This window comes from Lactuca sativa, chromosome 8, assembly GCF_002870075.4.
Source record: "Lactuca sativa cultivar Salinas chromosome 8, Lsat_Salinas_v11, whole genome shotgun sequence".
In the NCBI taxonomy this organism is placed as follows: domain Eukaryota; kingdom Viridiplantae; phylum Streptophyta; class Magnoliopsida; order Asterales; family Asteraceae; genus Lactuca; species Lactuca sativa.
Window position 1 is genome coordinate 252,519,914 of NC_056630.2, and position 14,957 is coordinate 252,534,870.

At 36.9% G+C, this 14,957-nt stretch overlaps 1 protein-coding gene across 1 annotated transcript; it reads right to left on the reverse strand.

Annotated features, from left to right (window-relative positions):
* Positions 1-2,176: 2,176 nt before the first annotated feature.
* On the reverse strand, positions 2,177-4,753 carry LOC111900938 (zinc finger BED domain-containing protein RICESLEEPER 2). The gene is made up of 3 exons (XM_023896807.3): positions 4,350-4,753; positions 2,848-3,633; positions 2,177-2,765 (listed from the first exon to the last, which is right to left on the reverse strand). Exons 2-3 carry the CDS (start codon positions 2,979-2,981, stop codon positions 2,318-2,320), a joined length of 582 nt encoding a protein of 193 aa, XP_023752575.1. The 5' UTR covers positions 2,982-3,633; positions 4,350-4,753; the 3' UTR covers positions 2,177-2,317.
* Positions 4,754-14,957: the final 10,204 nt, after the last annotated feature.

The following is a 14,957-nucleotide window of genomic DNA, read 5'->3' on the forward strand; positions in this document are numbered from 1 at the left end:
CCATCTTCTCCAAACTCCTGGATGTACCTGTCTATTGTTGCCCTGAGAATACAAGCAGTTTTAAAATATCAGCATAAAGCTGGTGAGTTCATAAGTGTATAATTCTTGTGAAAGAAATGTTTCCTTGATTCTTTGAAAAACTGTTTCCCAAGAAAATCCTATATTTTCTTATGAAAGAGGTTTGATTATCCATTAGTTACATGTCGAAAAATCTGATTTTTGAATTGTCGGGTTATCCCGGGAAAATCCTATATTTTCCCTTAAAAAGTTGATGATTGATTATCCATACGCAAGTATCTACCATAATCGGACAACAGTTTTCTTTTCGAAACTCTGGTTACACCCAGAGGAGTATATTAGCCGTATTTTCGAAGCTCTGGTTACACCCAGAGGAGTATATTAGTCGTATTTTCGAAGCTCTGGTTACACCCAGAGGAGTATATTAGTCGTATTTTCGAAGCTATGGTTACACCCAGAGGAGTATATTAGTCGTATTTTCGAAGCTCTGGTTACACCCAGAGGAGTATATTAGCCCTATTTTTGAAGCTCTGGTTACACCCAGAGGAGTATATTAGTCGTAATTCGAAGCTCTGGTTACACTCATAGGAGTATATTAGCCATATTTTTGAAGCTCTGGTTACACCCAAAGGAGTATATTAGTCGTATTTTCGTAAATAAATTTTTCGCTACCTAAGTTGTGAGTGCCATAACCGTACTTTGACTGGATAAGGCACGTAAATGGGCTAGTATCTTTTATGACTTTGTCACCCCTGAACCTAATGGTCCCACTGTAGCTAGCAGCGAAGGTGCGGGATAGTCAGTCCCATATAGATCTATACACAATAGTCATGCTCTCCTTCCAAGAGATTCTAGTTATAAGTCGTAGTCCTCCACTCACGAATACGAGGGAGTGTTACCAAGGACAAGTCTCAAACTTAGCCTAACAAATTTACAAGCAATAGTACGAAAATCTGGTTTATGATTTATATAAATCCTTGATAAGATGATACATATTAAAATATGGTTCACAAGTTTCTTGCTTTAGATTTGAGAACTGTTTCTACGAGTTGGTCCTTTTATCAATTGGTAAAATGGTTTTCTGAGTTAAAAGCATATTGAACATAAAATCGATTTACGCAAAATGTGATAATTTGAGCACAAGTGTCCTTGTACTTTTGCTTGTATCCCCACCCCCTGAAAACGTGAAAAACTCGGAAAAAAGTGTAGGGGTATGAACTCATCGTTTGACGTAGGATTTGGGTGTATGATCGGTTATGAATGCTGAGTGTCAACCGATGTTTCATACGCAAGTGGATCCTATTAACATGTGATAACACATATGTGTGTTAGAATTAGGGTGTTTCATGATTAATCATGACGGGAAACCACCCTAAGGACTTGGAAATGCAACCACCCTAAGGACTTGGAAATGCTTTTCGGGACCCTATATGATCAAACAAGGGAGGTGTATGGCCAAAAGGGTGTGTGTGCGGCCAAGGTCTGTGTCCAGGTTGTTTGTGCGGTTGCACACATGAGTGTGCGGTCGTACAGAGGGTGTGTGCGGCTATACACAGGAGTGTGGGGCCCTACACTCCTCATTTGTGCCCAAAATGTCGATTTTGAGGTGGTCTTGTGCCAATACCAAGTCCTACTAGTGAATGAAGGCCAAACTCTTCACTTTGGAGAGTTTTTAAGGTGTGTGCAACCACCTTATGAAGGTGTGTTGTCGCACACATTCAAAGGATGAAGAACACGAAGAACACTATGTGTTTTAGGCTTAGGTTCAGGTGTCTTACTAGTATAACAAGCTGTATGATGAAGTAGTTCACGTTTTTTAGGCCTTTTGAGTGTTTTTGGATGAAGTTTTTAGAGAGAGAAAGTAGTGAGAGAAAGTAGAGTGCAGCCAAAGGAAAGAAATGAGTGAAGGGGTCTCCTCCTTTATATGGAGGTGGGTGTACGGTTGGAGGATGGATGTACGGCCGCACACTTGGAGGTGGGTGTACGGTTGGAGGATGGATGTACGGCCGCACACTCGTGTGTGCGGCCGTACACACCTCTCACGAGGGTGTATGGCCCGATCTTGCTTCTAAACGACATGTTGACTCATTCCTAATCTCATTCCCAACTGTACTCAAGCTTAGAACACTTAAACGGACCCTTAAATGGCGTTAAATGGTAACGGAATCGGGAAAATTTTGATATAAAGATCGATTGTACAGGATAAAAGTTTCGGGTTGTCATAGAAAACATCTCAGTCACACTATAAAACAGTTTGAGTCTTTCACACATCAATTTTTCTCAAATCCAATCATGATCACTAGGTGCTTTCTTTATATGGAATCACACTCATAAGCATCAAATAAGTTGAATTCCATCTAGTTTTACAATCCAAATCTAACTTTCTCTTACTTGAAAGAGAAACACCATCCTTCATCTCTTCAAATTTCTCAACTCTTTTTGGAGTTGCAGTCCAGAAAACAACACTCTCTCGAATGGACTCTATCCCACTTTGAATTGCACTTAATCCTTGTTGAACAATTAAGTTCAATATATGTGCACAACATTTCATGTGAAGCAACTCCCCTTTCAAGGGAAGATTATCATGTCTTAGTTTATCTTTCATTTTCTCCATCATACAAAAATTTACACTACAGTTATCTAAAGTCAAGGTAGATAACTTGCAATCAATGGACCATGCAACCAAACACTCCATTAAGGCTTTTGTTAGCGTTTTAGCATTATGAGGCGCTGGAACATACATAAACCTGCAATTTATAAAATAGAAAAATAATTAGTTCACAATTAAGTAAGATAAAATAATATAAAAGAGTCAAAATAACTAAATACCTTAAAATTTTACTGCACAAGTTCCACGAATCATCAATATAATGTGCAATGACAACCATGTAACCTCTTTTTTGGTTAGAGGTTGTCCATATATCAGTTGTCACAACAATTATGCCTTGGTTAGAATTCAACATCTTTTTTAGTTTCAGTTTTTCACTCTAAAAAATGTCCTTTATGTCACTGGTAATGGTAGTTCGTGACACATGTTTAAATAACGGGTTAATTAAGTTAGCAAAATTTCTAAATCCAACATGTTGCACCAGGTTCAGTGGATACTCATGAAGAATGATCATCTTTGCTAGTTGTTCACGAGAAACATTCTGATCAAATGTATGTGCACCAAGTGATACATGCCCATCTTTTTTTTCTTGGCGTGGATTCAAGATCGATTGTCTTATGTCTCTATTATTTTTTGACAAACATTTTCTGTAATGCTCATGTAAGTATGTATTCCCATTCTTGCTTATCCCACTCAATTTTTTCTTACAGTAGTTTCATATCGCCTTATCAACACCATCAATCTTTTGCTTTTTAAAATGTCTTCAAACTTCAGAAGTTAATCTTCTATTTGTATTTTCAGTAGTTTCATATCGCCTTATCAACACCATCAATCTTTTGCTTTTTAAAATGTCTTCAAACTTCAGAAGTTAATCTTCTATTTGTATTTTCAGTAGCCTTTGCATCTATTGTTCCAGCCCCCTTACCATCTGTTGTCCAGCCAATTGTCCATCTGTTGTTCCAACAGGCTCAACACTTGGTTGTGGGGGTTGTTGATCTTGAATGTCACTACAAAAGGATAAATAAGATGTAATCAACATCATAATAAACATGATTCTTTTTAGAATCAGCTAAGCTTAAAGAAAGCTAAATATGGACAGATTGTAGTTACAAGGAACAAAAACTCAGATATACAGATTGTAGTTATAGATTGCACCATTGTGAAGCTCAAGGTAAAAAAAGGCCATTTCAGATTACAACCACAACAAAAAGTCGAGTGCAGGAAGATTTATATGGACAGATCACAACAACAACACATATAAGTCAGAAAAATTAAGATGGACAGATTACAACCACTACAAAAGTAACCATATCAGTTTAATGTACATACATATCCAAAGCAAAAAAGAAACCAAGTTCATGAAATATATTAACAATCAGCAACAAAAAAGTTTGATATTATTTCATGATTCATGAAAAAGAAACCAAATTTATACATATCCAGTTAATGAAAATCTAGTAATCGCAGATGGACACATTGCTGGAACAAAAATCACTGAATTAATTGACTAATACAACTAAAATCGAGGAAAATGAAATCGAGTGAAGGGTTAATCAGTTCCTAAATAGACCAAAATAGATGCAAGTGGGTAATCAGGTTTCTACAAAACCATAGTTTAATCAGGTTTCTAGAACCAAAATCACTCAATCGAGTGAGTAATAACCAAAATCGAGTGCAGGAAAACCGACTGAAAGATTAATTAGTTACAAATTAATCTAATTACTTGGGCTTAGGATTTTCTGATGAAGCCAAAATTTCTTGTACGTTATTCTCCTTTAATTCCATGAGTGCAGAGTAGGTTGAATCGAAGGTGAGGGATTGATGTCGTCGACGCGTGAAGGATTGATGTCATCGACTCGTCGTGTAGAACGAGGGGTTGATTCCAGAAATAAGATGAAGTTTGAATATTGAATTGAACAAGAATCAAAGAGGAATGAAGGGCTTAAGTGAAGAAGAATAATTTTTGTGTGGGGCTGCATCTTATATAATGAGTTCTGGATTCTAGGAGAAGCCGAGAAGAGACTAGAGACTAGAGAGAGAATGAGATCGGTGAACGGTGATTCAATGCTTAATGAAACGAGGAGTCGAAATATTTAACTCTTGAAGCGTCGTCTTGAACTTAATCCTCTGAATAAGATTTCCCAATTCCCATAAACATTTATTATATATATATATATATATATATATATATATATATATATATATATATATATATATATATATATATATATATATATATATATATATATATATATATATATATATATATATATATATATATTATAATCGGGTTTTAAACGGGGTGGATAATGTCATAACCGTCTCCGACCTGTCCCCGCTTCGGGTATATATATTTGCATCCGTCCCCGATCCGTTACCCGTTAAGACGGGTAATACCCAAGCTGTTAGGGTCCGTTCCCCACGGGTAGCGGGTAATACCCGATCCGCTTGCATCCCTATTCCTGCCTCCATCTTTTCAAATCTACCGCCCATCGAGGCGTCGGGCCCTGGAAGTTTCGTCTGGGAGCGGGGTTTCGGACAACCTGGGGTGGACTGTAGAACTCTGGTTCCGACTCGTTTCCATCCTGATCCTCCTCCTCATCTTCTTCCTCCAAATCGTCTTTGGGGTCTTCCTCCATTATTTCCTCAGGATCCTCCTAGGGACCCACTTTGATCCAACCACCATTTCCTTAGTTAGGGAAATAGTGGTCTCTGGGTATATGAAATCATGCCATTGCGTTTGTGCAAGAATAGGGATATGAGAAATATATGAAAAACTTAAGCGTATAATTCTGTAATATTTTTAAGGGATAATAAATTTTTAATAGAAATATTTTTAATGAAGATAAATTACTTAGTGTATACACGTTGTATATAATCAAGATCGAATAGACCGTCGGATAAGTAGCTCCACTCTAAGCCCACAACCAAACAAGGAACATGATTTAAAGTGGAATCACAAATCCTAAGTCTATAGAATCTTAATTATATATAACCTTAACGTATACACCTTGCAATTATAGGTCAACCAATAAGGGTCCTTCGTTTTTATGTGAAGGATTTGATTTATTCTAGTGAGAAGGTTCCTTACGACTACTAGTTTTGATAAATATTGAGGCCTAAACATTGTTGTTACGGTTCTTATAGTATCATAAAATACTCCTATAGTATTTTTAAACTTTTATGTTTGGTTCTAGAGTTTCTTGGTATGAGGGGTTGGTAAGTTTTAGACTTGTTGTTGACTATGACCATTCCTTGGCATACGTTGGTCACATCTCGGATAAATATACTTGATCAGGCTATATTCATCCCCGATCTGATTACATACCCCAAGGCCTACTCGTAGTGTTCAACATATCTCAATACTTTTTGTTTTGTTACTATTACGATACTGAACTAGTAAGTATGATTGTACTTATAATTTTATAAAAATATCATAATATTTTAAAGTATACTTGTGTGAAAATGTTTTATAGTTTGTATATATTACGTGGTTTGATATACTTGGTTCACTATAAACCATGCTCTGATACCAATCTGTCACACCCCCAAACCAGGATGGCAAAAACGTCCGTGGGCGGATGATGTCATCTATAGTATCATAACAATTGAGTAATAGTAAAGAAAGCAACATAACCATCATAAATATAATTGAAAGAGTTACATCATTGTAAGTGTTACATGTTTTTTTTCAAAAGTCAATTACAATATGATGACAAAAGATTTGTTTGACGCCTTAGTGTCCCATCCTCAAAAACTGATGGTTACCTATTTTACTGGTTCCCTGAGAATGCAAGTTGTTTTGAAAAAGTGTCAATAATTAAGTTTGTATGAATGTAAGCCTTTCCGTGTAAAGTAATCGTGATTGTTTCCAGAAAATCTATTTTCCATAAAATGAGTTGTAAGCTGTTTGTTTGTAAAATGGTAGTGTTGGTTCCAGAAAATCAAATATTCACTATAAAATGAATTGTAGTCTTAAATGTTCCAAGACTGAAATGTATAAGTTTTTTGTACATAAAGTTTGTAATATGTAGTTTTAATTTACATAAAACCATTTAAATGCACGTTAGCCCCATAAACCAAAATGTATTGTTAATACCCCATGTGAGTTATTGTGACAACCCGAAATTTTTTATCTTATAAAGTCAATTAAATCAACCAAAAGTCAGACTTGTTTCTACTACCTTTTAGCCACAGTAAAGGTCTGTTTGAGAGTTCTAATTTTAGTGTAATGTATGAATGGGTGTTAGAATGTGTTTACTTGAGGTCGGAGGAATTGACTCGGTCCGGAAAACCACTCACAAGGTGTGTATGGCCGTACACAGGGTTCACGGTGTTGGATTAAGTGTCTAAGCCCATAACTATAATTGGTTTGTACTTGATTTGATAGCATCACAGTCCTTTTGGGTTGCCCTCAAACCTAGCAACCGGACAAGGAAATTATGAAAGGAGAGATATTAATTTATTATGAGATTAATAAATTCATATAAATGATTTATTAATATGTTAAAATATTAATATATTGATTAGAAATCATAATGTTTAATTAATAGTTAGCCAGAAATTAATCAGAATTAATTTTAGGGTTAAAAGTATTAATTATAAAGTGTAGGGACTAGTTTGCAATTATCAGATAGTTGAGTGGAAGGCTCCAGAACCTCCTTGAAGGGAGGTGGACGAAATCTATGGGGGAAACCCTAAGGATTTCGTCCAAGGGGCTTTCAATAAGGCCTTTGGATTAGCTTAGGCCCCAAGCAAAGGAGTATTAGGGTTTTCCCAAAACCCTAGATCCCTCAGCTATATAAGGAGCCTCCCAGCTCCGAATTTCGGCCACTCCTACCTTGGAAGAAACCCTAGGCCGATTTTTGCATACCCTACCCTCTTTCCTTCAAGTTTCCTTCTTGCTAGTTCTTAGGTGTGATTCCATTAGAGGCATTACATTTGTGGTGCTAGGCTTCCAAGAAGATCAAGTTCAAGAGGATTATCAATTGTTTACTATAACAATTGAAAGGTATGTAACTCTTAAACCCTAGTTAGTTGTTATCGAAAATAGCCTCTCTCCTATAGGGTTCTTGTTTTGCAATTCAAGGTTATATGTTCAATGGTTAAAACATAGATCCAAAGTAGGTTGCATGTGAACTTAGGAATTGTTTTCTAGTTTATTTGTTTTACCTAAAACCCATCAGTTGTATTAGAGTCTGGTTTGTTTTAAATTGAATTGCTATAATAGTTGAATTGCAAATTAGGGTTTCTAGCCATTAAACCCTAAAGGTCAAATTTTCGATTTTAGGGTTTTCGAAAAAAAACCTAGCCTCCATGAACCCTAATCGAAATTCGGGTTAGGGTTTTGAAAAACCCTAGCCTCCTCCCTTGAATTTCGAAATATGCTTAGTATTTTTAGGGTTTCTTGTTTTGGATAATTATCCTTTACCCTAATTTTCGAAATTTAGAGGTATAAGGATTAGGATTAAATTAATTGTTTAGTTTGATTAGATAATCCTTACAAGATTTAATAAATTAATTAAAAGTTAATTAATAGATAAATATTAAATCTAGTTATTTGGTTTATTTTAAATTTAAAATTAGTGGCTTAATTTTCGAAATTTATATATAAACCCTAAAGTTTTAAAAGTTTAAAACGCACCTTATATATATATATATATATATATATATATATATATATATATATATATATATATATATATATTAAAAGTTAAATATTATATATGTATAAGACTATGGTCAGTCAAATCGCTAGTATGCCTCATTCACAAAGCTAATCCATAAGGGGGTATCAGGAAACTGCCTATAAAATGGTAGTTGAATGGGTGTCCACTCTCACCCACCGCTTCCTTGATTAGTGGAAGGTCGTTAGCAGAACGGATTTGATAGGACAACTACATCTCATTAAAATTATAATGTTAATAAAGAAAGTACTAGAACATTATTTTACAAAAATCCCAACTCTAGTTACTTTAGGAAAAATGTGAAAAGTATGCTAATCCATGAAATTGCACATTATGCTTTATTGGTCGTTGGTGGAGCGTGTGTGGATTACCGGCACACTAATAGGCACTAATAAAGAGTAGTAATAGGTATCTTATAATTATCATTTTGATGGAGCGTGTGTGGTTTACCGGCACATCAATAGTTAATGATAAAGACAATAAGGTTACGAAGCACATTTACATGGTTATTCACATCTAGTTTGTGATCCTCGGTATCCCAGTCACAAATAGTAGAGCATAATCCGAGATTGAAACATGCCATTGAATAGTTTTAATGTATCTCAAAAGAATTAGGAATTTCACTTCGTTTATGATGTCTAATGATGGAATTGGTGAATCATCATTCACCTACCTTTATGAGATTTAAACTTGGATCTCGGCATCCCATTTCTAAGTTGTAAATCTTCATAGTTGGATCCTAACCTTGATATGATATCTTTGGGTTATTATATAGAGGTTTCTTGAAATCTAACTAAAACTATCCTTCTTTTTCAGATGTCTACTCCTGGAAACACTTTTGCTTCATCCTCCAGCCACAAATTCTCTTTACTCAACATTTGCTCCAAAGTCGTTATGGATGGCTCTAACTATAATGATTGGATGCATAACATCAAGATGGCGCTTAGATTCGAGGACAAAGAATATGTCCTTGAAAAGGAGCTCAAAGAACTTGATGAGTCCAAAGCCACTCACGAAGAGTATGTTGCCTACAAGAAGCACTATCATGATGCTACTAAAGTAGCATGCATCATGGTCGCAACCATGTCCCTAGAACTGCAAAGGTACTATGAGGACTACTGGCATTTTGAGATGAACAAGGACCTTATGGAAAAGTACCATAAGCGAGCTTGTCAAGAAAAGTTTGAAGTAGTCAAGTCACTCATGGCTTGCAAGATGAAAGAAGGGGAGTCGGTTGTGTCTCATGTGCAAAGAATGCAACGCTACGTAGAGCGTTTGGTCAAGCTCAACATTCATTTTTAGGAATTGGCCATTGACATGGTCTTGAACTCATTGCCCGATTGTTATGGTCAGTTTATCTTAACTTACCATCTAAACAACACTGAGCAGTCACTGGCCCAATTGCACAACTTGTTGCAGACTGCTGAAGCAAGGATGAAGGGTAAAAGTATAGCCTCCATTCCTACAAGTGCTCCTGTCCTAGCTATTGGACAGGGAAAGGGGAAAAAGAGGAAAGGTCCTCCTAAGCAAAACTGGAAGGTAAAGGTCCAAGTGGGTCATCTAGCGGTGGCCCAAAGGCTAAGCCCAATGCCACCATTCCCCATGTTTCTGATCCAAAGGAAGCTATTTGCTTTTATTGCAATCAAAAGGGCATTGGAAGAGAACCTGCCCACTATATCTGCAGGATATCAAAGATGGCAAAGTAAAGCCGTCTTCGGCAGGTATTTACACTATTTATTCTAATAACTCATTATCTTCTCGTTCATGGGTCCTTGATACAGTATGTGGTTTTCACATCTGTTTTGATTTGCAGGGGCTAAAGGAAAGTGACGAGATAGAGCGAGGAAGGATAAACTTGATCATGGGAAACAAGAAGTCTTCAGCAGTGACCAAGATCGGAGTTTATCAACTTTTGCTTAGTAATGATGTTAGATTAGATTTATTGAATTGTTGCTATTCGTCTGAGATGACGAGAAACATTATTTCATTTCATGCATTGTTCTGACAAGGTTTTAAATATTCTTTTAATGATTTGAATGGTTCAATTTCTGTTTACAAGAATGGTGTTTTCGTGTTTGAAGCTTCACCTTGTGATGGTGTGTATGAAACAGTGACTTATGTTGATAGCTTAGGAAATAGTGTGTTTAATATTGACTTGTCTAAAAGTGTAGACAAGGCATGCTTGTGGCATTGTCGTCATGGACACATTAACAAGAAACGCATAATCCAACTCCAAAAGGATGGAATGTTGGAATCAATTGACCTAAAATCAGATGATCTGTGTGAATCTAGTCTTTTGGGAAAGATGACAAAATCACCATTCACAGGGTCTTGTGAAAGAGATGAAGGTTTGTTGGACCTCATACATATAGATGTTTGTGGACCCTTCAGATCAACCACAAAAGATGCTAATCAATTTTATGTGACTTTCACCGATGATTATAGTAGATATCGTTATGTATACTTAATCAAACATAAGTCAGAAACCTTTGAAAAGTTCAAAGAGTTTAAACATGAGGTCGAAAATCAATTAGGCAGGAAAATAAAGATACTTAGATCCAATAGAGGCGGAGAGTATCTTAGCATTGAGTTTAACGACTATCTAAAGGAATGTGGGATAGTCTCACAATTGACTCCTCCTAGGACACCACAGTTAAATGGTGTGGCCGAGAGGCGTAATCGAACCTTGTTAGACATGGTTCGTTCTATGATGAGTCGTGCTCCACTTCCAATTCATTTATGTGGCTATGCCTTAGAAACAGCCGCCCACATCCTAAATCTTGTCCCAACAAAGAAGGTTGCCAAAACACCTCAAAAAATGTGGACAGGGAAAGTTCCCTCGTTAGCACATATTAAAGTTTGGGGTTGTGAAGCTTTCGTAAGATGAGAGACTCACGACAAGCTAGCAGCAAGAAGCGAGAAATGTGTTTTCATTGGTTACCCAAAACAGTCTTTTGGATATTTGTTCTACAGACCTAGTGAGAACGTGGTTTTTGTAGCATGAAGAGGAGTCTTTCTAGAAAGAGAGCTCATATTCAAAAAGTACAGTGGGAGTACCATTGACCTTGAAGAGATCCAATAGTCAAATAATGAAGGAACCTTAGATGACACTAGCACTCAGCCATAGGAAACAGTTCCTGTTGAACCAGTTGATAAATCATTACCTCTTCGAAGACCCACTAGGGTGAGTGTGCCACCTGAGTTGTATGGTTTTCATATTACTTCAGACGGTGACACGTTCATCAGTGATAGGACACTGGTGAATTTAGATGAACCAGTGTCTTATAAGGAAGCAATGACAGGCCCAGAGGCTTCCAAATGGAAAGAGGCAATGGAAAGTGAGATAAAGTCCATGTATGACAACCAAGTTTTGAATTTGGTTGATAATGCATCGGGTCATAAGACAGTTGGGTGCAATTGGATCTTCAAGAAGAAGACAGACATGGATGGGAATGTACACACATTCACACAAACCCCAGGGGTTGACTATGATGAAACATTCTCGCCAGTAGCTAAGATTAAATCTATCAGGATATTGTTTGCCATAGCTGCCTTTCATGACTATGAAATCTGGCAAATGAATGTCAAGACTGCTTTCCTTAGCGGGAAGCTGGCTGAGGATGTTTACATGAATCAGCCAGAGGGTTTTGTTGATGCAAAGTTTCCCAATAGAGTGTGTAAGCTTGAAAAATCCATTTATGAATTCAAACAAGCATCTCACAGTTGGAATCTTTGCTTCCATGAGAAAGTCAAAGAGTTTGGTTTCTCTAGAAGTGAAGATGAGTTTTGTGTGTATTTCAAGGCTAGTGGGAGTATAGTAACTTTTCTGGTGCTATATGTCGATGACATTTTACTCATTGGTAACGACATTCCAACCTTGAACGAAGTTAAGTCTTGGCTTGGAAAGTGTTTTGCCATGAAAGACCTTGGAGAAGTTGCTTATATTCTTGGGATTAGGATATTGAGAGATAGAAAGAAGAGACTAATTAGACTTAGTAAGAGCACATACTTGGATAAGGTACGAAAGAGGTTTAGTATGGAAAATTCCAAAAAGGGAGAGCTACCTATCCAGAGCAACAAAAAATTGAGTAAGACTCAATGCCCTAGTACAGATGAGGAAATAGCTGACATGAGTCGTGTACCTTATGCTTCCGCTGTCGAATCGATCATGTACGCTATGACATGTACTTGCCCTGATGTGGCCTTTGATTTGAGCATGGTCAGTCAATATCAGGGAAACCCAGGCAGAGCTCATTGGATAGCAGTAAAGAATATACTCAAATAGTTGCGAAAAATGAAGGACTAGGTCCTTGTACTTGGTGGCAATGATACTTTGAGAGTATATGGTTACAGTGATGCCAGCTTTCAAACGGATAGAGATAACTTCCGTTCTCAATCTGGCTGGGTATTTCTACTGAATGGTGGAGCGGTTACTTGGAAAAGTTCCAAGCAAGATACGGTGGCTGATTCTACATGTGAATCAGAGTACATAGCAGCGAGTGAAGCGTCTAAAAAAGCAGCTTGGTTGAGGAACTTCATCGGGGATCTCGGAGTTGTTCCAATCATCCAGGAGCCTATGGAACTGTTCTGCGATAATGAGGGAGCAGTTGCCTTAACTAAGGAACCCATAGACCATGGTAAAACCAGACATATCGGCAGAAAGTACCATCTCATCAGACATAGGGTAGAAGAAGGCCATTTTGTTGTAAAGAGGGTATCATCTAAAGATAACCCAGCAGACCCCCTCACAAAGGGTTTGGGTAGGGCTAAGCATATTCAGCATGCTCGAAGCATAGGGCTAAAGATGATATTTGTTTTAGTGGTTAGATTAGTCTAGTTCAGAAACTTGTTACAAAGTAAATGTAATTGACTTTTGGTGATTAAATAATAAAGTATTATTTATGAGTTTGTCTATTGCCTTTTGTCGATTGTTTATTATTGTGTTTCATATTTTGCATGTTTTGCTTCCAGAATAATATGATTGTTCAAACTCCACAGTCGCTCGTACTTTTGGAAGTAAGTAGTGAATTAAGACTGTCATGAATTGGATTGCAGACTGTCTAAGGATAGACATAGCAATAGAATTGCTGCAATGTTCATGAGTACTCAGAGAGTGAGATTTGAGTATTGGATAAACCCACGCTCAGAGTATTACTTCATGGAATTCATCACGAGTAATGCTGAGACGATAATATCTATGATCTCGAAACAGAGATATATGAGTTGTAATTTGCAAGTCGGCTATACATTGGTGATACGAAACCGCATCAGTAACTTGGTGTTATAAAACGTATTGTCATGTGTGGTTTGATGAGTAAAAGACACAAGCATATGAGTCAATGTTTATTCATTCCTTTTTCCCTAACGGGAAAAGCGATATCTGTGGGCCCCTCGATGATTTGGTGTTGACTTTTGTGTTGGGCCCGGCCAGGACTAAATTCATGTGTTCGATTAGAAGCCCTATATCATCACAAATCAGAAATCGGGAAACATAGATTCTGGACAAAGATATTGATTGTATTCCATGTCTTATGTCTAGGGATATCTAGTAGAACGAAGGGTCATGTGATCACTTATCTTAGGACACGTAACTGAATGGGTCAGAGTTCGGCAGCTGCTTTTGGAAGCTATAATTTGTTGGTCAAATTTAGAAGTCATACTAGCAATTATAGTTACAGACTTATCCAAGTGGGAGACTGTTGGATTTGGTGTCTAAGCCCATAACTATAATTGGTTTGTACTTGATTTGATAGCAGCACAATCCTTTTGGGTTGCCCTCAAACCTAGCAACCGGACAAGGAAATTATGAAAGGAGAGATATTAATTTATTATGAGATTAATAAATTAATATAAATGATTTATTAATATGTTAAAAGATTAATATATTGATTAGAAATCATAATGTTTAATTAATAGTTAGCCAGAAATTAATCAGAATTAATTTTGGGGTTAAAAGTATTAATTATAAAGTGCAGGGACTAGTTTACAATTATCAGATAGTTGAGTGGAAGGCTCCAGAACCTCCTTGAAGGGAGGTGAACGAAATCTATGGGGGAAACCCTAAGGATTTCGTCCAAGGCGCTTTGGATAAGGCATTTGGATTAGCTTAGGCCCCAAGCAAAGGAGTATTAGGGTTTTCCCAAAACCCTAGATCCCTCAACTATATAAGGAGCCTCCCAGCTCCTAATTTCGGCCACTCCTACCTTGGAAGAAACCCTAGGCCGATTTTTTCATACCCTACCCTCTCTCCTTCAAGTTTCCTTCTTGCTAGTTCTTGGGTGTGATTCCATTAGAGGCATTACATTTGTTGTGCTAGGCTTCCAAGAAGATCAAGTTCAAGAGGATTATCAATTATTTACTATAACAATGAAAGGTATGTAACTCTTAAACCCTAGTTAGTTGTTTTCGAAAATAGCCTCTCTCCTCTAGGGTTCTTGTTTTGCAGTTCAAGGTTATATGTTCAATAGTTAAAACATAGATCCAAAGTAGGTTGCATGTGAACTTAGGAATTGTTTTCTAGTTTATTTGTTTTACCTAAAACCTATCACACGGCCGTACACCACCTACAATATATATTGGAACGACCTCATTTCTCCTCACTTCTTTTCTTCCCAGCTAGGAACACTCTCATTCTCTCTCAACTA

Excerpts from the sequence above, each read along its gene's own strand:
- LOC111900938 (XM_023896807.3), bottom strand. The coding sequence starts at position 2,981 with ATGTTGAATTCTAACCAAGGCATAATTGTTGTGACAACTGATATATGG. Across the intron at positions 2,766-2,847 it reads TTGTGCAGTAAAATTTTAAG|GTTTATGTATGTTCCAGCGC; the intron begins GTATTTAGTTAT and ends TATAAATTGCAG.